The following is a 21,888-nucleotide window of genomic DNA, read 5'->3' on the forward strand; positions in this document are numbered from 1 at the left end:
ACAAATGACTAGTCTGAATGAGACCTTGTTGAAGTTTAGAACGAACAATATGACAATCAATCTCGATGTATTTTGTTCGTTCATGAAACACTGGATTGGAAGCAATGTATAATGCAGATTTGTTGTCACAGAAAAGAGTAACGGGAGTTAATTTGTCACAGCCCAATTCCTTAAACAAAGTGACTAACCACTGAATTTCGCAACAGGTATCAGCCATGGCTCGATACTCTGCCTCAGCGGAGGAGCGAGAAGCAGTCGATTGTTTCTTGGCTTTCCAAGAAATCAAAGAGTTGCCAAGAGTAACACAATATCCAGTCAATGACTGACGAGTAAATGGACAAGAGCCCCAGTCTGCATCTGCATATGCAGTAAGAGTCAAAGGACTAGAAGAAGAAAGTAGAATTCCCTGATCAATGGTATATTTCAGATATCGAACAACTTTATGAGCAGCATCTAGATGACAAGCTCGATGAGCAGCTAAGAACTGGGATAAAACATGAAAAGGGTAAGAAATATCAGGTCGAGTAATGGTCAAATAGATTAGTCGACCCACAAGTTGTCTATAAGGTGAAATATTAGAAAGAAATGGAGAAGAATCATTGGATAATAAGGTGTGATGTTGTTCTATTGGAATAACAGATGGTTTAGCATCAAGGAATCCCAAATCCTTAATTAAATCCAGAGTGTATTTTCGTTGATTTAAGAAAATACCAGAAGTTGATCTTGCAGCCTCAATCCCAAGAAAATACTTTAAAGAACCAAGATCCTTCATCAAAAAATGCTTTGACAGATGAGTTTTAACAGTAGCAATAAGATGAAGGTCATTACCAGTGACCATGATGTCATCCACATAGACAAGGATAGCAACCATAGAGGTCTTTATTCTCAGAATAAACAGACTATGATCAGAATGCGCTTGAAGAAAGCCAAACTGAATAAGAACATTGCAGAATTTAATAAACCGCTTCCTAGGAGCCTGTCTTAGACCATATAAAGATTTGATCAGTTTGCAGACTAGATTAGGAATGTGTTGCAGGTGAGTAGGAACAACATAACCAGGGGGAATAGTCATATAGACTTCCTCCTCAAGATCCCCATGGAGGAAGGCATTCGTTACATCCATTTGAGTAACACTCCAATCAAACACAGCAGCCAAAACCAGTATCAAATAAGAACAGTTACCGTGAGTCTTATGTTTATAAGGACCCCACACATCAACATGTATCAAATCAAAAAGATTAGAATATTCTGTTTGACTATCAGGAAAGACAGACCTTGTCTGTTTAGCTAGATGACAGATATCACAATGTTGAGTCTGAAAACCGGAAGTGAACATATGAGAAGGTAAAAATTGCATAGAAGACTGAGAGGGATGCCCGAGTCTGGAATGCCATGTAGAGAATTCTGTAAGCTGATGTGCAGTAGAGTTACAGATAGAGGAGCTTGAGATTGCTGGTACCAAATCTGACTTAAGTAAGTACAATCCACCATGATGTTTACCAATCTCTTTGAGAGTCTTCAAAACAGGGTCCTGTATATAACATTGATTTTGATCAAACATGACTGAGCACTTGTTTGTCTGTGTGAACTTTGTAATGGAGAGAATATTGTAAGAAAAAGAAGGAACACACAAGACGTTATCAAGTTGTAAATTGTTAGCCAAAGTAATATGACCAACATGAGTGACTTGAGCTGTTTGACCATTTGGGAGGTGCAAAGCAGAATCCACTGAATGTACATTACTGAGAAGATGCATATAAGGAGTGATATGATCAGTAGCACCAGAATCAATTATCCACAGTTGTGATTCTGGTGTAGTGCTTGAGTGTAGATAACCAACAAAATGATTATGAATACCTGTAGTATAGGCAGTATTGGCAGTAGACCATGAAGCAGGAGAGGAAGCTTGATTAAGTTCCCTAAAGCTGGCTTGAATCATCTGCATAAGTTGTTGACATTGAGAGTCAGAAAAACCAGAGGAAGAGGAAGCTTCGGGTGATATATTTGTTGTCCTTGAGACTGAGAGGACTGTTTAGATGACACTTTAGCAGGTGTCACATTGACAGTTGTTACATTATGAGCTTGAAATTGTCCTTTAGCTTATTGATTGCGAGGTTTAGGTTTCGGTTTACCAAACATCTTGTGCCATTCAGGATAACCGTGAAGACAGAAGCATTTGTCTTCGTTATTCCCAGAAGTTTGACAAAAATCACAGAACAGGTTTGCATTATCTGTCTTTTTAACAGACTTGTAATTTCTATTACCATACTCATTGTACTGTTTAACAACCATAGCTGCATTTTCAGGAGACATTATAGATAAGGTCCTATCTCTCTGTTGTTCCTCTTGCAGAAGTATACCATAAGCTTCACTCAGAGAAGGTGGATGTGTGATCATCAAGATATGACCCCGAATCACCGTAAAATTGGTCATTTAAACCCATCAAAAAATGAGATAACATGATAGTCTTTGTATAGTTCATCAGTTTGGTATTAATTCCACAGGTGCACTTAACACATACACACTTAGGCAATTCAGAAAGAGTTTCAAGTTCATCATACAGAGATCTAAACTTTGTAAAGTAAGCAGAGACAGATAAAGTTCCTTGACTGAGATAGGCAGTTTCTTTGCGCAAATTAAACATTTAGGCACATTAGTATGAGAGAATCGAGTAGCAAGATCCTTCCAAATCTCAAATGCAGATTCCATATACATAATACTCTGCCTAATCTCAGGTGAAACAGTGTTTAAGATCCATGAGGTAACAATATCATTACATCTATTCCAGTAAATCAATGAAGTAGATGTAGAGACAGGTTTAGGCAAGGTACCGTCAACAAATCCTAGCTTAAGCTTTGGCGACAAGGCAATTTTCATCGATCTACTCCATTGATTATAATTGTGATCGGACAAAGTAACAGTCACAAGAATCATACCTGGATGATCTGATGAAGATAGATGATATGGATGGTTACAATCAATGACAACAGCACTTGAAGAACCAATATTACTAGCAACAACATTAGCATAAGTCGTCATTTGCACAAATCGATATCTCAAACCCTAGAAATTAGTCTTCAATCAAAACAATTTCTCAGAAATTAGCTTTATTTAAGTGAAATCTACTTCTGTTATCAAGTAATTGATAAGCACAAAAAGAGAAATGTAAGTTTGAGAGAGATGAGATTGAGAGAGATTTCAGATCGAAAGAGAGATTTGAGAATGAATCAATCAAAGAAGATGATGATGTGGAAGAACATAAAGATGATTACGGATTGCTCTGATACCATGATAATTTCATATAGATTCATCTTCTAAATTGACATTCAAGAAGAAAATGATTGTAGTAAGCTAAGAGTTTGTATCTATTTTACACATAGTTTGTTACAGAAATCTGAATGTGTAAAAAAAATGAAAAAACTAGATCTATATTCTCCTGAATTGAGACTATTTATATCACGAACTAGCACCACAATATACTAACTAATTTTCCCGCTCATTCTGAATCTGATGTGGGCCTTTGCTGAGTTGTATTTTGCTGTATATTAACACACCTCTAATAATTTTTAAACATGTTTCATTTCATTTCCATCTCAACTGCCTTATATAGTTTTGAAACCATAAATACGAGTCTTCCTCTTAAATTCAGCGGATTTAAGATCCCCGTTGTTCCCTACTTAGATCCGCTATTGAGAGAAGTACATGCATTTACAGATCATTAGTTATTATTTACCTTAGTAAGTGAAATGATTACAATAGATTACACTAAAATTTTAGTAAAATCTTGAAAAATGAATGATATGGTTAAGTATTTTTTTCTCGGTTTCAATATAATAAAAAATGAATTTTTGATCTCAATTGAATTTTTCGATGTCAAAGATATTTATTTATCGAATAACGGCCTAAACAAGTCAAAGGTTGTTAACATTTCCCCATGGATGCTGAGACACAGCCCCCAACCGGACTTTGTGTTTGGAAATAAGCCAATACAAAAAGGCAACTGATGTTCACAGCACAGCACACTTGTAAGAAGTTTCTCAATTTTGTTTGTATATTTAAATTTAAATTTAATCTATATATCTATATATCTATATCTATATATCTATATAAAGGAAAATCACATGCGGCTGACGTGGCACCTCCCACTCATGTCTAAATTATTTTCTCTACATTTTTAAGCCTCATTCATTTATCTTATTTTGTATCAGCATCTCTTTGCAACTACACTCCAATTACAACCTAGAAAATCAACAGCCGACCCTTATAATTCGGTTTTGGACTCTCTGCCTCCCTTAATTGGGCGGAGCATGTGTATATAAAGGAGGATGAACGAGTGTTTTGTTTATGTTTCGTCTACTTTAACATTGTTATGGTTCATCATATTTTGATTTTGTTTGCAGGCAATAGATCAATTCTTTTCGATTGCACATCTTCATTCATAATATAGAAAAAGGCACCTGCAATAAACACACATCTTATACACATCTTCTCAGGATTGGGTAAGCACTTTTTCTGAAATAAACACACATGTGTGTATATGTATCTATTATGTGCACTATGTGTGTATAATTTACAATGAATGTACTAAAGCTCATGTTTTTATGATATTAACTTGATTGTTCATGTTTGAATTAATGTATTGAGTTATTTGATTGAGTGTTTAAGCCCTTTTTTATGTTTAGTAACTTGTCTTGGTTACATTGTTTGGCTCTTGGATTGCTTGTGACTTGTGAGTGCTTAGTATTAATACTAAACAATATTACTAAACAAATATCTTTTCATGAGCTTAAAAATCTAAGATCCTGATAAGTCCCTTTTATTCTGTTGCCATTGTTTGTGTTTCGCAACTGAAATCTCGTGATTGTAGATGAGTTGTTGTATTTTAAAATGTGGGTTTTTAATTAAGTGTTATTAAAAGTTAGCGAATTAATGGATTATTATCTGCAAATGTGTAATGAAATATTCTTCTTCAAATTAAATTTTAAAGGTAGATAGTGTATTTCAGGACTAATATTTTGACATGATGAATGTTGTGAAAAAAATTAGGAACATATTCTTCATTGCATTGAGCTTATAAAGCTGGGATCTTGATGACACGCTTTAATCATGATTCCATTGTCTGCTTTAATTCCCATTATTGTTATTAAGTTCTTTGATTTTGCGTACTTGGCAGTTAAAAAACAAGATGCAAGGAGGTTTTAATAATGTACCAGGTTGACGTGGTACATTATTAAATCACATGCGGCTAACGTGGCACCTCCCACTCATGTCTAAATTATTTTCTCTACATTTTTAAGCCCCATTCATTTATCTTATTTTGTATCAGCATCTCTTTGCAACTACACTCCAATTACAACCTAGAAAATCAACAGCCGACCCTTATAATTCGGTTTTGGACTCTCTGCCTCCCTTAATTGGGCGGAGCATGTGTATATAAAGGAGGATGAACGAGTGTTTTGTTTATGTTTCGTCTACTTTAACATTGTTATGGTTCATCATATTTTGATTTTATTTGCAGGCAATAGATCAATTCTTTTCGATTGCACATCTTCATTCACAATATAGAAAAAGGCACCTGCAATAAACACACATCTTATACACATCTTCTCAGGATTGGGTAAGCACTTTTTCTGAAATAAACACACATGTGTGTATATGTATCTATTATGTGCACTATGTGTGTATAATTTACAATGAATGTACTAAAGCTCATGTTTTTATGATATTAACTTGATTGTTCATGTTTGAATTAATGTATTGAGTTATTTGATTGAGTGTTTAAGCCCTTTTTTATGTTTAGTAACTTGTCTTGGTTACATTGTTTGGCTCTTGGATTGCTTGTGACTTATGAGTGCTTAGTATTAATACTAAACAATATTACTAAACAAATATCTTTTCATGAGCTTAAAAATCTAAGATCCTGATAAGTCCCTTTTATTCTGTTGCCATTGTTTGTGTTTCGCAACTGAAATCTCGTGATTGTAGATGAGTTGTTGTATTTTAAAATGTGGGTTTTTAATTAAGTGTTATTAAAAGTTAGCGAATTAATGGATTATTATCTGCAAATGTGTAATGAAATATTCTTCTTCAAATTAAATTTTAAAGGTAGATAGTGTATTTTAGGACTAATATTTTGACATGGTGAATGTTGTGAAAAAAATTAGGAACATATTCTTCATTGCATTGAGCTTATAAAGCTGGGATCTTGATGACACGCTTTAATCATGTTTCCATTGTCTGCTTTAATTCCCATTATTGTTATTAAGTTCTTTGATTTTGCTTACTTGGCAGTTAAAAAACAAGATGCAAGGAGGTTTTAATAATGTACCAGGTTTGTGCATCTGAAATTAGCATAGTCTATAACTACACGGCGAATAACTTTTCATGAAATTTTAGGTCATATTCAATAGCGATGATAAAACGTGGGTTATTCAATGTACACAGATCGGGTACATAATTATATATTTGGAAATCAGAAATAGACTTACCATAGAAATTGTGGCTTCAAATATAGCCAAACTGCCGAAATGTAGAAGAATATAGGCGAGTACTGTTCATAGCACAATGAATATATATGTTTACGCTTCCAACAATTTTTGTTTATCTTATTTGTGCAAGATGGTCATATTCTTTAGTCTATTTATTGTAGATACACGTCAAATACTCCGGCGACCCAATAAAGGCAACTGTTGATGGAATCTATGAAGACCTAAGTTGCAATCACGGAGATACTGAATTTAAAAATGTTAAATTCATGTATCTCGTATGTTTACAACTATGCAAATTATTTTTAGGTACAGACTAATTCACTTTTTTGGAGTTTCTATTTTTATCAGACTAAGGACAAATGAGGAGTTGTTGGAGAAGATTAATGGATTAACCAATGCAAATATCTACTAGAGTGAATACCTTTTTTTAATCTTTTATCTTTTTTATGGTTTTATCATTTTATATATCTATATAAAGGAAAATCACATGCGGCTGACGTGGCACCTCCCACTCATGTCTAAATTATTTTCTCTACATTTTTAAGCCCCATTCATTTATCTTATTTTGTATCAGCATCTCTTTGCAACTACACTCCAATTACAACCTAGAAAATCAACAGCCGACCCTTATAATTCGGTTTTGGACTCTCTGCCTCCCTTAATTGGGCGGAGCATGTGTATATAAAGGAGGATGAACGAGTGTTTTGTTTATGTTTCGTCTACTTTAACATTGTTATGGTTCATCATATTTTGATTTTGTTTGCAGGCAATAGATCAATTCTTTTCGATTGCACATCTTCATTCACAATATAGAAAAAGGCACCTGCAATAAACACACATCTTATACACATCTTCTCAGGATTGGGTAAGCACTTTTTTCTGAAATAAACACACATGTGTGTATATGTATCTATTATGTGCACTATGTGTGTATAATTTACAATGAATGTACTAAAGCTCATGTTTTTATGATATTAACTTGATTGTTCATGTTTGAATTAATGTATTGAGTTATTTGATTGAGTGTTTAAGCCCTTTTTTATGTTTAGTAACTTGTCTTGGTTACATTGTTTGGCTCTTGGATTGCTTGTGACTTGTGAGTGCTTAGTATTAATACTAAACAATATTACTAAACAAATATCTTTTCATGAGCTTAAAAATCTAAGATCCTGATAAGTCCCTTTTATTCTGTTGCCATTGTTTGTGTTTCGCAATTGAAATCTCGTGATTGTAGATGAGTTGTTGTATTTTAAAATGTGGGTTTTTAATTAAGTGTTATTAAAAGTTAGCGAATTAATGGATTATTATCTGCAAATGTGTAATGAAATATTCTTCTTCAAATTAAAATTTAAAGGTAGATAGTGTATTTTAGGACTAATATTTTGACATGATGAATGTTGTGAAAAAAATTAGGAACATATTCTTCATTGCATTGAGCTTATAAAGCTGGGATCTTGATGACACGCTTTAATCATGATTCCATTGTCTGCTTTAATTCCCATTATTGTTATTAAGTTCTTTGATTTTGCTTACTTGGCAGTTAAAAAACAAGATGCAAGGAGGTTTTAATAATGTACCAGGTTGACGTGGTACATTATTAAATCACATGCGGCTAACGTGGCACCTCCCACTCATGTCTAAATTATTTTCTCTACATTTTTAAGCCCCATTCATTTATCTTATTTTGTATCAGCATCTCTTTGCAACTACACTCCAATTACAACCTAGAAAATCAACAGCCGACCCTTATAATTCGGTTTTGGACTCTCTGCCTCCCTTAATTGGGCGGAGCATGTGTATATAAAGGAGGATGAACGAGTGTTTTGTTTATGTTTCGTCTACTTTAACATTGTTATGGTTCATCATATTTTGATTTTGTTTGCAGGCAATAGATCAATTCTTTTCGATTGCACATCTTCATTCACAATATAGAAAAAGGCACCTGCAATAAACACACATCTTATACACATCTTTTCAGGATTGGGTAAGCACTTTTTCTGAAATAAACACACATGTGTGTATATGTATCTATTATGTGCACTATGTGTGTATAATTTATAATGAATGTACTAAAGCTCATGTTTTTATGATATTAACTTGATTGTTCATGTTTGAATTAATGTATTGAGTTATTTGATTGAGTGTTTAAGCCCTTTTTTATGTTTAGTAACTTGTCTTGGTTACATTGTTTGGCTCTTGGATTGCTTGTGACTTATGAGTGCTTAGTATTAATACTAAACAATATTACTAAACAAATATCTTTTCATGAGCTTAAAAATCTAAGATCCTGATAAGTCCCTTTTATTCTGTTGCCATTGTTTGTGTTTCGCAACTGAAATCTCGTGATTGTAGATGAGTTGTTGTATTTTAAAATGTGGGTTTTTAATTAAGTGTTATTAAAAGTTAGCGAATTAATGGATTATTATCTGCAAATGTGTAATGAAATATTCTTCTTCAAATTAAATTTTAAAGGTAGATAGTGTATTTTAGGACTAATATTTTGACATGGTGAATGTTGTGAAAAAAATTAGGAACATATTCTTCATTGCATTGAGCTTATAAAGCTGGGATCTTGATGACACGCTTTAATCATGTTTCCATTGTCTGCTTTAATTCCCATTATTGTTATTAAGTTCTTTGATTTTGCTTACTTGGCAGTTAAAAAACAAGATGCAAGGAGGTTTTAATAATGTACCAGGTTTGTGCATCTGAAATTAGCATAGTCTATAACTACACGACGAATAACTTTTCATGAAATTTTAGGTCATATTCAATAGCGATGATAAAACGTGGGTTATTCAATGTACACAGATCGGGTACATAATTATATATTTGGAAATCAGAAATAGACTTACCATAGAAATCGTGGCTTCAAATATAGCCAAACTGCCGAAATGTAGAAGAATATAGGCGAGTACTGTTCATAGCACAATGAATATATATGTTTACGCTTCCAACAATTTTTGTTTATCTTATTTGTGCAAGATGGTCATATTCTTTAGTCTATTTATTGTAGATACACGTCAAATACTCCGGCGACCCAATAAAGGCAACTGTTGATGGAATCTATGAAGACCTAAGCTGCAATCACGGAGATACTGAATTTAAAAATGTTAAATTCATGTATCTCGTATGTTTACAACTATGCAAATTATTTTTAGGTACAGACTAATTCACTTTTTTGGAGTTTCTATTTTTATCAGACCAAGGACAAATGAGGAGTTGTTGGAGAAGATTAATGAATTAACCAATGCAAATATCTACTAGAGTGAATACCTTTTTTTAATCTTTTATCTTTTTTATGGTTTTATCATTTTACTAGCTACTGGATTGTAAACAATAATAAACTTTCTTATTGTAATTATCTCTTGCATGAGGTAGGCGTTGTTGGGGCTTGCTATGACAAGATTTTGGCTGAAAATTCAGCTCTCTGAATTACGAGACAACAAGTGATGTTATTTTTTTCTCATCCTGAGGGAGGTAGAGGCGTTGTTGGGGCTTGGATTTTGTAATGAAGGATCCGAGGGAGCTCTGCTCAGAAGTGGAAGTGAAGGTATCTAATGAATTTATCATTTAATTTCTTATATTTTGGTTTCTACTTATTTGGTAGGGAAGTGTACTCCTGCTTTTTCTTTACAAATATAAAATTTAGTACTCCTAGGGCTACTTTTTCTTCACAAATATAATTTTTTTGTGCACATATTTCAGGTGGCACATCCTGTTATGAGACAGTGATTAAGTCATCAATGAATTTTTTTGCTGAAACACCTAACGAGAAAAGTAAGATAACAATGGTATAAAATGTTAATAGTATTTTTCTTTTATCAATTCATTTTGATTTATTTATGTAATGTAGGAACATAGTTTAATTGATAGCATCATATTAGATTGCTGAGCCATTAGATAGTGGGCTTGCCAAAGACATTAAGAATGGTGTTGTCAGCATTGTCTTGCCGCGTAAGAAATTGAGTGATTTTTTCAAATCAGAGTATGACTGGGATTTGCTTGCTGCACGGTCAATTTGGGTATTTGGGCTTGATAAACAGGTATATGCCAAAATTATGCAGAAGGGTTATCTTTCACTTTAAGCCGTAGATGTAAAATTGCTAATAAACATTTTTTTTTACTTTTTCTTTCCATTAAGTTAGCCTAGCATCTGTTCTGTTGTCAAACTTAAATTTGAAGTTTATTATACATTTAGGGACCTAACATTCTATTGGGTGACACACTCTCAGATGAAGTGGATAAACTAATACTGAACGCTGTTAAAGATTTCATTATTCAATCGTATCTAGCCTGAACCTTTATTTATTGGGTTTGTGGATCGAGATAACTAAGAAAACTTTCATCCTTAAGTCTTCACTTGCGTCGAAATAATTTTACTATCCAAAAAATAAAATATTGGGTAAAGTCATTAGATTAATAATGATTTACGTTCATGTGATTATAATAATTTAATTCTTGCGACAGGTGAATCATGAGATTAATTTAAGTTGCCTTTTATTTGTTGATCCACTTGATGGCACCCTACAAATTTTCATCTTTAATGTTATTCCTGTAGTTATCACGTATCTAATTTCTGTTTGAGGATTACATTTCCTCAAACTCCTTTAATTGGTTTTGCAACTAAGTCATTTTAAAAATAAAGTAGTTATTTCATGTGCGCAATCTATTAACTCACCACATTTTAATTGCTCGACCATTACTTGGAAGCATGATATTGATTCTAATCCTGAAATAGCAGCAAATGCCGCAGCTGCCATGAGTTGACTACTAAACCTTTTATTGAACCTTTTGCAGCTTTTATCGCGCCGCCGATCTTTACAAATGTAACAACGGCTCTTATTTATATAGACTATACGACAACCGCCTGCTTACTGACATGTACGATATATACCCTAGCAAATGTTGCATAACTCCCATTTATTATTTGTTTTCAAATATTAGAGGTAATAGTTTATAATCTGCATAATGAGATATGTTTAATGATCCTTTGGCACTGAGAACAAAGACTTGTATTTACTAAATTAAGTCATAACAACACTAAAATGTACCAATATTGAATAATAGTACAGCCTACTCTCTCTAGCCAAATTTGATTAATATTTGCTGATAAACAAGGGTACAATTAACAATACTTTCGCCGCCTTCTATTCTATTTGAATCACGTCAACTGAATAATGATAATTTATGTTAGAGCATTACATTTCCTCAAACAAAACTAATATAAGTTTGGTACTTTAGTTAGAGGATTAGGTTATCTAGGCCAATTGATTGGATGATTAGCTTAAAAACCTTTTCTTTATTCTCCTCTTCTTTAACTGAATAATAATGATAAATGCATTGGTTCTATAAGTGGGAGACATCTAATTCTAGGTTTACAAGCTTTCTGTAAGATGACCTTATATACACATGTACCTTAATCTGTGTTCGGAAGTAGTATAAATTTTATGCTTTATTGTTATTGAATTTAAATGGCTTGGATTTTCTCACCAGGCTTAATGCAAAATCAGACCTATCATGTCATGTGTAAATTAAGTTTGAAAACAAACAAAATTGGGGGTTTTTTGAATATGTTGGTTGATAATAAAATGAGTAAAAATTCTATTTGACCCAAGGGATGACAATAATCAAAATATTATAAAGTAACTAAAATATGCTATTCTTGCGGAGACGTTGTAAGTAATTTTGAAAAAAAAATACGATGAAAAGCCCGAAAGAACGTATCACACATTTAGCTTAAAATATAAAATAAGAATATCACAAATTACGTTTTTATTAAAAAGTTCCTAGTATTACCCCCTAGTTTCTAATATCATAAAAACAAACGGCACAAAATGAAACAAGCGCATTGGGTAGCGCCAAAAGCATGAGGCCTCTAGAATCAAGCCACGTGTTCTCTCTTCTAACCAAATACACACACCCACCCCCAATTCATATACAAACAAACATCTACTTCACTTTACTCCCTCCATTTCACTTCCAACTCTCTCTCTCTCTCTCAAACACGCACTTGTTAAGCTTGAATTTTGAGCATGGACGCAGCATCGCAGTTCGGTTACTGCGGAATCGAGCCTCTCCGTCGCACATTCTCTTCTACTAAAACCTCCTCGCTACTTCAATTTTCGATTCCGAGACGTAATCGAAAGCTCTCGAGGCGTAATCGCCTCGATGTTCGCGCTGTGGCAACGGAGCCTAAACCTACTAGCACCAGAACCTCCGGCACCGGCCCTTCCACCTCGCCGGCAAATAGTAAACCGGTCAATGGATCCCTCAATTCCACTATTAACGGTTCTTCTACGGTAATTTTCCCGCCCTTTTATATTGTTTGATTGCTATGCAAGTACAAACTAAGATTATATACATAGGCTCGCGCTCAATTGAGAACAATTTTAAGTCTGGGTAATGTTTTGTTTTCCATAGAATGCGGCTATGACATTTTGTGTTGGTTATTTTGATGATTGATTATGTGTTGAATATTGATTTTTCGAATGGCAGAGAATGGAGACGGTTTCGCAGGAAATCAAGAGAGTGAGAGCTCAAATGGAAGAGAATGAGGACTTGGCAATACTAATGAGAGGACTTCGAGGTCAAAATTTAAGTGATTCGCAGTTTGCTGACGATAGTATTCAGCTCCGTTTAGTGGAGGTCCGTTGCTAAATTTAAGTTCCGAGTTTTTTATTTGTTTTGCTTTTCTCGATTAGGTCATTTTATTATAGTACCTAGTGTGCACGATTGCACATGTTTATTTTATTTTGTTAGTAGTTTTTGTGCTGTTTGAAGTATACGAATATGGCAGTAATATAGGACTGGATCACCATATAGAAATTACAGACATGCTTATGGTTCACTTCGGCTTAATTGACTTCGTTCCTAGGGAGAAAGTAGGCCAAGTTTGAGGATCTTTCAGCGTTTAACTACAGTCAGCTATAGATTTGGAATGGAACAGTTCACTCTCTTTTCACTATATGTATTTACAAGTTCCCTTGGACGAGGGTTAAGACTTGCGACTAGGCATCTATTTTGCATATTAGATGTAACGAAAGGCATTAATTTTTTTGAAAACAATTGTTATTGACACAACGACACTGGAATGTGAAGTTAATTTGCTGAAGTTTGAAGAGTTTTAATTCTAATGATGTGTACATGTTAATCTGTCCGTTAAGCTGCCTTGGACTCTATTTCCCACAAGCAGTGGTCATACTATAAATCCTTATGGTTAGTGGTACTGCAGGTTGATGAAAGTACTGAGGCTTTACCTATGGTGTACAATCCTGACAGCATCTCTACATACTGGGGAAAACGACCCCGTGCTGTCGCAACTCGTATTGCGCAGTTAACATCTGTTGCTGGAGGATTTCTTTCACGTCTTGCCTGGGATGTGATTAATAAAAAAGTTAAAGAGGTTTGTACTAGGTTCATAATAATATATAAGTTTTGTAGTTTTGTTCTGGTTTTCATACTTGAGCACTTTGGTTATTTCTCCATGCTTCATTTATATTTTTGTTCTAGAAGCTGGTCCTTGTATCGTATCTCTTAACTGTTTAGTTCACAGTTAACCTACATCGTGGTGAGCAAGTTGTGCTTACCCTTCAGTTGTGTATAGTTTACTAAATTTGATTCGGAACAAGGAATTAAACATTGGTTTGTATTTAAATGTTATGGTTTACGTATAGAGTTAATTGTATGTATTTGTGCCAAACCTATCTGATAGAGACTTCATTTATTCTATTTTTTTTTTCATGAGTTTCTTTTGCTATTCTATATCTTGGCATTCTGACTCTTGTATGTAATATGATTAACTTCTACTGAATATGGGTAAAGCAAATTGATTCTTTATTATAGACTGTGGAATTTAAGTCGACATTTGCTTAAACTTTTAAATTTTAAGTTGAAGTAAATAGATCTTCTTACATACTGTTTTACTTATCCGTTGTTTATTACTTTCTCGCTGTCATTAGAATGAAGTTGCTCGAGCAATTGAGTTAAGAGAGATTGTAACCTCTTTGGGTCCAGCATATATTAAACTTGGCCAAGCATTGAGCATTAGGCCTGATATACTTTCTCCTTCAGCAATGACTGAGCTGCAAAAGCTTTGTGATAAGGTAAGTGCAAATTTATGCGTTTCAGCTTATGTAATAACATTTATCCATGGCATAGCTGCATTAGCTTTATGCAAGAAGATGCAAGTCCTATACTGTCCTAGTGGATGCCCTATAAATATTATAAAATATAGTGATATAGTGTCCTAGTAAGTTAAGACATTATTTGTAGACATGAACTCCAACAACAAGCCTTATATTCATGCCCTATTATTATAATAATAATATCTTTGAAATGTAAGTATGGAGGGAAGAAAAAAGAAGTGTGTGAAAAAGAGGGTACATCAATTTTTTATTATTCAATTTCAAAGTGAAATAAGGCACTTCTAGGACAGCCTTATAAATAGGGCAAATAAGAGATGTCTTAGTGTTTTAAGGCACTTCTAGGACACTGTTGAAGCTTTATTTTTCCTCATTTGCCTTAAATTTTGATTTAGGACACCATTAAAGGCATCTCTTGGACTTGCTCTTGAAGTTAATTTATAAACGTAAACTGTAGCAACGGCGGTAAGCCAAGTTCGTCTCTGTGTGTGTACTTGTAACACTCCTCAATTTCTTAGAAGGTTATACCCCCCTTCTGTGTTCACAGCTCCTTTTATTATGAAAACACTCCTCAATTTTATAAAACTTGTAGCCCCCCCTCCCCCGTTCACATTCTCAGTGTCTCTAATATTTTTCTCGTCTGTTTGAGCTCCTTTTATCTAGAAATGTTAGCTGGACACTGGAGTAATGTTGCAAGTACATCTATAAGCTCAAAGTTTGTACGAGTACATAAATCTTTTGATTTTGTTGACCATTTTATTGATATGGGGTTGCAACAATAGCTGACTGTTCCTTTCTCCATGGTTTGTGAAGGTTCCATCATATCCAAATGATATTGCTATGGCTCTAATTGAGGAGGAGCTCGGTCAGCCGTGGTATAACATCTACTCCGAACTTACTTCCTCGCCAGTGGCTGCAGGTAACCTCGATATACTTTAAAAACTTTATTTTCACCTGATGTGAAAAAACCCTCTGTTGTTGTGCATTTCTGTATTGCAAGGCTGATGATACTTCTTCCTATCGAAATTGCTACGTAGCCTCACTTGGGCAAGTGTACAAGGGACGCCTGAAAGAAAATGGGGACTTGGTAGCTGTTAAGGTACAGAGGCCTTTTGTTCTTGAAACGGTGACTGTTGATTTGTTTATCATCAGAAACTTGGGATTGGTACTTCGTAAATTTCCTCAGGTAGGCTGGTTAGATCCTACTGTTGCTTCAATGTCTTTATATCCTATTATGTACTATTAAAGGGTGAAGTACTGTATTTTATGTTCCTTATATCTCAGGTATCCATTGACGTGGTTGGGTTGGTTGATGAATGGGCAGCTCGTTTTTTTGAGGAGCTTGATTATATTAATGAGGGTGAAAATGGTACGATATTTGCAGAGATGATGAGAAAGGACCTTCCGCAGGTGACTAATAATTTCTAAACATATTCGTTTGTGTTTAGTGTAAGATAGTATACGGAAGTAGCAGCACGCAACTGCTGTTATTAATTGTATAGTATATATACTGAAGCTGAGTATATATATTTTATAATCAAAAGTAAAATTACTGCTCTACTCAAAAGGTTATGTTTTATTTTTTTCATGAATGCTGCAATAAATGTACCTTTTAGGACATGCTATTCGTGCATACAAGTTTATTTCATGAATGCTTTCTGCTGAGCCTCTTAAAACGGCACTTATCTAGTGGAAATAAAAGTACATCTACAATTATTTGACATTGATCACTTTTCTTCCGAGTGGTGACTGCACTTCTATACAGATTGTTGGCATTATTTACCCATACCAGAACCTGAATTTTACTGAAACACGAGTTTTTAAACCATCTGTTTTCCCTAATTGTTTAGCAGCCGCAGGTATAATTTATGTTTTATAGTTCGGGTTAAAAACTCATCTTATTGATGATGTGCAAAGATGTCAAGTATATTTATCTCTAGCATATTTGTACATATTATCTTGTAATTAATTTCATGGTTTTGGCATGGACATAGGCAGCGATGTTTGACAGCCGATTCTCTCTGCTATAGCATCTCTTCAGTTCTTCAAAATATAGTTTAAGAAATCTTCTTACTTTTAATAATTCGTTATCTAGAGTTTGGAGAACTTGCTGATGTCTGTTAAAGGAAAATGTTGCTTTTAATCATCTTGTTCTTTTTCACAATTTCAAATTATTCACATACAGAATCATAGCTTAAACTGATTCAGGAAGCCTTTAGAATTCTATTCTATATCTCTGACATCACCTAAGAGGAGTTTGGATTTGAAGTTTAAACAACCTGCATTCTTCACAACCTTAGAGGAGTTGGGAGTTATTAATTTATATTTTGTTGATTATTTACTTTTTTCTTAATTCAGGCATGATGTCTCTTGTGGACTTGTAGAGAGTTCTAAATACAATTTTAATTCTTTACATTTTGACTATTATCTATGCTGATTTTTGCAACAGTTCCGCGTTTCTAATTTTTTTTATTTCCCAGGTTGTTGTTCCTAAAACATACACAAAGTATACTTCGAGAAAGGTTCTTACTACACAATGGATAGAAGGAGAGAAGCTATCTCAAAGTATAGAGAGTGATGTTGGGGAGTTGGTGAATGTTGGAGTCATATGCTATCTAAAGCAGGTGAATGCATAAAATTAATACATTGTGGATCACATAAAATTTATACCCTTTCTCTATCTCTTTTTGACCCAACCTAACAGAAATGGCTGACTAATGAAATAATGCATTTTTTCCTTCTGTTGATTTAGCTTTAAAACTTGTTTTGAATTTTCACAAGTTGGTGTGATCTTGAATCATTTATAGCCCCTAAATAAATGCACCTTTAGCATAACTCTGTTTTCTTTCAATATATGCATGGACTACCTTACTGATTCTTATCTGGCCATCTGCAGTTGCTTGACACGGGTTTCTTCCATGCTGATCCGCATCCTGGAAATATGATTCGCACTCCAGAAGGAAAGCTGGCTATACTTGATTTTGGTAAATAATTTTAGCGCTTGCACAATGCAATATCATCTTTCAACATATATGACGTCTAAATATAGGTTCTGGGGAAGCATTTTTGCCCCTTACGTCCTAATTACATAATAATATGGAAGAAAAATCATGTGTATAACATCTATAATCAACATCGGAAGTTCATTAAGTAACAGACTTGATGAATTTGACTACCTCTGCTTATAGCGTGATGGTTCTTTTATGCAGTCTATGAATTCAGAGATGCAATAACACAAAACATAAATTTACAAGCAAAACAGAGTGAATGAATATCCAATATGAAATTAGCTTCTCTCTTATAATCACTTAATAAAACTAGAAGATATTCTTGTAATTGTGAACCAGTTTAGCATATTCGGTACATTACATATGAACCAAGAGAGTGGAGGCATATCACTTGACAAAAAAAAGGGCGTGGAGATTAGTAGATACATAGTTCATATTTCATAAGGCGTAAAAGTCATGTCCTCTGGAGGGGGCTCAAGTCTTCTAGGGAATTGCATGAGCAAGTTAATCATTTCTTGAGACTCTAAACATATCAGATTCTCGTTTCGAGATTCGATATTTGCGTTAGATTTGGAGCAATCACGAGTCTATGAGATATTTACACTGTTTCATGCATGATGAACTCAATATCTTTGGTTTCCTGATTTCAGGCTTAGTCACCAAATTAACTGATGATCAAAAGTATGGGATGATTGAAGCTATTGCTCACCTTATTCACCGAGATTATGGTGCTATAGTGAAAGACTTTGTCAAGCTTGATTTCATTCCTGAAGGTGTGAATTTAGAACCTATTTTGCCTGTTCTGGCAAAGGTCTTTGATCAGGCACTTGAAGGCGGTGGGGCAAAAAACATTAACTTTCAAGAATTGGCATCAGATTTAGCACAGATCACGTTTGACTATCCCTTCAGGATACCTCCTTATTTCGCGCTTATAATTAGGGCAATCGGAGTGCTTGAAGGCATAGCTTTAGTGGGAAATTCTGACTTCGCTATTGTAGATGAAGCTTATCCATATATTGCACAGGTATTTTGGAATTTAAATTGCAATTGCTTTATATATCTGTAGATTATTGTTCTTGTATAAATATGTATTTACTGCATGCTTTACCCACCGAGTCAATATGATTTGACTGCAAAACCTTATTGATCTGGATAAATAATTAACGGAAAGAGTATTCTTTCCGCTTTCTTTAATAATCCTTCATAATTTACTCCTTAATAATATTGATCAAATAAACTTATTTGAAATTTCAAATTTGGATAGATACTCTGGAAGCACACTATGAAATAAGTTGCAGTACAGAGTGTGAGGTTTGAGGATAGTTTATTAGCCTTTCTATATCTTTAACAGGCGATACGTGGTTTTGGAAATCTAGAAATTGTTTATTGAATACCACTCTATCCGTCCCCCTCATTTCTTTACTAAATTGCAGCAACTTGGTATTATTATCTTGTTGTATGTACTCGTGACAACAAAAGCTTGAATGTCAACATCTGTTTTCAGAGGCTCCTTACTGATGAATCTCCACGTCTAAGGAATGCTTTGCGCTACACTATATATGGAAAGTCTGGAATTTTTGATGCAGAACGATTCATTGATGTAATGCAAGCCTTTGAGAGTTTCATAACTGCTGCTAAAAGTGGAGGTGGAGAGGAGCTAAGCGGGGACATGGCTGGGCTGGGAATTATGCAAAGTCAAACAAACTTTATGTCTCTTGGATTTCCTTCAAGTGTATCCCAGGCGCAGCCAATTCAAACAAGAGCAGCTTTAGCATTTCTACTGTCTGAAAAGGGAAACTTTTTTCGAGAGTTTCTCTTGGATGAGGTAGTACTCCTACACCCAATTATGAGATTATTTTCACCTCATAGTATTGTTGATGATATTTTTTTTGTTGGTTTCTTGGAACAAAAGAATAGAAAAAATGGTACATCGATGGTGTTAAATTATAAATATAATATATTTCAAAAAATTTGTGAAGTGTGTCAAAAGGATATGAGCCAACTAAAACAAAGTTTCATGTACAATTCAGATAGTGAAGGGCATTGATGCGATTACCAGGCAACAGTTAGTGCAGGTGATGGCAGTTTTAGGAATCGGAAATACTGCTCCAGTTTTCGGCATGGTTCCGGCATTTGGTTCTGTGAGACCTGTAGGACTTTTACCAACAATTACTGAAGAGGACAAAATCATTTTAAACAATGTTCAAAAAATTGCTGACTTCCTAACTTCTGGAGCATCAACGCCAAGATCATCAAACCAGGTATATTTGGAAAAAAATTGCTTTATATTGAATTGCTTCATATCTAAAAAAGAATAATCCTTTTTTGACCCCAGCTGGCTGATCTGATAATGTCCATTCAACAAATTATACTACTATTAATTTGAAATCAAAATTCTGCAAGTTCACAAGTGACCGAGATATTTAACTGCATCATTCTTTTCACCCACAGGTGGAGAATATTAGACAGGTGATTCAAGAGCTGCTTCCCCTTTTACCAGGTCTCTCGACCACAGTACTTCCAGAGGTTCTCAATCGGTTAACTCAAAGAGTAGCAGCACGTATCCTTCGTGATGCATTCTTGTGAAGTTACCACAACTTAGATCAACTGCACACGTTGCTCGGCTTCAGCATTTTAAAAGTGCTGAATCAGTTTTCACCAAAAGCAGCCCAGCTCAAGTTTGGATGACATTTTTCGGCAGAAAATAACCCATGATACCCAAAACCCTACAAATGTGCATATCTCGTGTACATGTAAAAAGTATAGCATACGTAATTATAACTAAAAACTAAATATGTTCCGTCTGCAACTAAAGTTATGCAGAAAGTAATTTTTGTAAGACTGGGATCTTGTAAATTACTTCTTGTAAATTACAGAGTAATAAAATTTAGACTAACAAAATTTCTTGTAAATAAAACATGTCCTCATCAGTTGTTTTGGAAAAGATAGCACTCCCCATAAATGATAACCATCGACCATCCCTAAATGTATTTTTCCCTCTGGATAAAATTTGAGATGCAAATAGAAAAAACACTTAATAGTTAAAGGGAATCTTTTAATAAGAAACGGAGACTATTTTATTTATTTATCAGCCGGTTCTACTCTCTAAATTAGGGCGGAGTAAGGCAAACACGAACAAAGCAAAACAAAACAGGATAGTCACAAAATTAGCCTTCTTTTTAAGTCAGATCCACCCACGACAGCTTCGTTATTTATATCCATTTTTTCCTAAACCCACGGCTCCCCCTCTCTCACTTTATATATCCTATACCGTTAACTATAATTTCATCCTTTCTGAATTTAGGCATACTCGATAAATTAGTAGATTATGGTAAACGGTACGTAATTCAATCAACGGTGTAAGCTATAACCTCAAAGTCAAATAATTTTAGGAGTCTCAGTTTCGTTAACCATATAGCTAATTAACAATATAGGGCGATGACAAAAAATACCTTATTTTTTAGAAAATATAACAAGAATATCACTTTTTGAAATATATGGCCAAAAGTACATTTTTAATACGTATTTTAAAAATGGGTAAAGTTATTACGCATGTAATAACCGGGAAATTTCTGTACATATTTTGTGATATATATAATAAATATTTTCTGTTTAATTAAATTTAAAATGTGTTGCCGTGATTTATTGTGTAGTAGGTATTAATTTTAGTCCTGCAAGGGCCGGGACATTTTTTCAATAATTATTATGTGTTTAAAATGCAATTATATGAATCGATCCGCAATCTGGACGCGTGTCAGATTACATTTCTTCCGTGTTACGTGTTAAAACTTGTTTTATGATTGTATGTGCGTATTATCTGTGTTTTTGGGGTTTATATTAAATTTAGAAATTATTTTGGTTTCCCAAAAGTTATTGGACCGGGACCCGACCGGGACGTAAAAACCCACAAAATCCGTACATCTATTTTTATAAAATCAAGGACTCTCCAAACAGTCCGTGTTTTCGTATTTTTGAAATGTACATAATTTTCGGGGAATTTTAACATAAATATTGTATTTATCTATAAATTATCTTTTTACAACTTTTCCCCGTAAATTATTATTTTCCGGGCTTGTAATTTAGATAAACGAGAAAAAGGTACCGCTTTGAGATTTATCGGGACCGTTTGTGTAAATATAAATAGGCCTCGTATTTATCTTGTTTCAGTCAGTAGTAATCCTAAGCGAACAGATATCTATCAGTTCTTTCGTTTTATTTTTAAGTTTTTAGTTTTCGAAATACCGAAAT

At 34.1% G+C, this 21,888-nt stretch overlaps 1 protein-coding gene and 2 long non-coding RNA genes across 6 annotated transcripts; all 3 read left to right on the forward strand.

Annotated features, from left to right (window-relative positions):
• The first annotated feature begins 5,259 nt into the window (after positions 1-5,259).
• LOC141682991 (uncharacterized) lies at positions 5,260-6,789 on the forward strand. The gene is made up of 3 exons (XR_012560038.1): positions 5,260-5,617; positions 6,292-6,331; positions 6,650-6,789. It is a non-coding gene; the product is annotated as an uncharacterized LOC141682991 (long non-coding RNA).
• A 203-nt stretch (positions 6,790-6,992) lies between these two features.
• Positions 6,993-11,629, forward strand: LOC141686693 (uncharacterized). 4 transcript variants are annotated; one of them, XR_012560775.1, is made up of 6 exons: positions 6,993-7,353; positions 8,029-8,068; positions 9,505-9,649; positions 9,870-10,041; positions 10,197-10,268; positions 10,345-11,629. It is a non-coding gene; the product is annotated as an uncharacterized LOC141686693 (long non-coding RNA). The 4 variants fall into 4 exon arrangements; XR_012560774.1 differs by lacking the exons at positions 6,993-7,353; positions 8,029-8,068 and adding exons at positions 8,114-8,472; positions 9,147-9,186; XR_012560776.1 differs by lacking the exon at positions 8,029-8,068.
• A 795-nt stretch (positions 11,630-12,424) lies between these two features.
• LOC141683795 (uncharacterized) lies at positions 12,425-20,510 on the forward strand. Its single transcript, XM_074488561.1, has 13 exons — positions 12,425-12,790; positions 12,987-13,136; positions 13,723-13,893; positions 14,450-14,593; positions 15,446-15,551; positions 15,670-15,818; positions 15,917-16,042; positions 17,113-17,256; positions 17,529-17,616; positions 18,291-18,664; positions 19,145-19,465; positions 19,671-19,901; positions 20,092-20,510. The coding sequence occupies exons 1-13, from the start codon at positions 12,524-12,526 to the stop codon at positions 20,224-20,226; spliced, it is 2,406 nt and encodes an 801-aa protein (XP_074344662.1). The 5' UTR covers positions 12,425-12,523; the 3' UTR covers positions 20,227-20,510.
• Positions 20,511-21,888: the final 1,378 nt, after the last annotated feature.

This window comes from Apium graveolens, chromosome 9, assembly GCF_009905375.1.
Source record: "Apium graveolens cultivar Ventura chromosome 9, ASM990537v1, whole genome shotgun sequence".
Classification (NCBI taxonomy): domain Eukaryota; kingdom Viridiplantae; phylum Streptophyta; class Magnoliopsida; order Apiales; family Apiaceae; genus Apium; species Apium graveolens.

What these genes read in the sequence shown, in the direction of transcription:
- LOC141683795 (XM_074488561.1), top strand. Translation starts at nt 12,524, where the DNA reads ATGGACGCAGCATCGCAGTTCGGTTACTGCGGAATCGAGCCTCTCCGT. An exon ending in TTCAGCTCCGTTTAGTGGAG is followed by an intron (nt 13,137 to 13,722) that starts GTCCGTTGCTAA and finishes GTGGTACTGCAG; the next exon opens with GTTGATGAAAGTACTGAGGC. An exon ending in GAGAGTTTCTCTTGGATGAG is followed by an intron (nt 19,466 to 19,670) that starts GTAGTACTCCTA and finishes TGTACAATTCAG; the next exon opens with ATAGTGAAGGGCATTGATGC.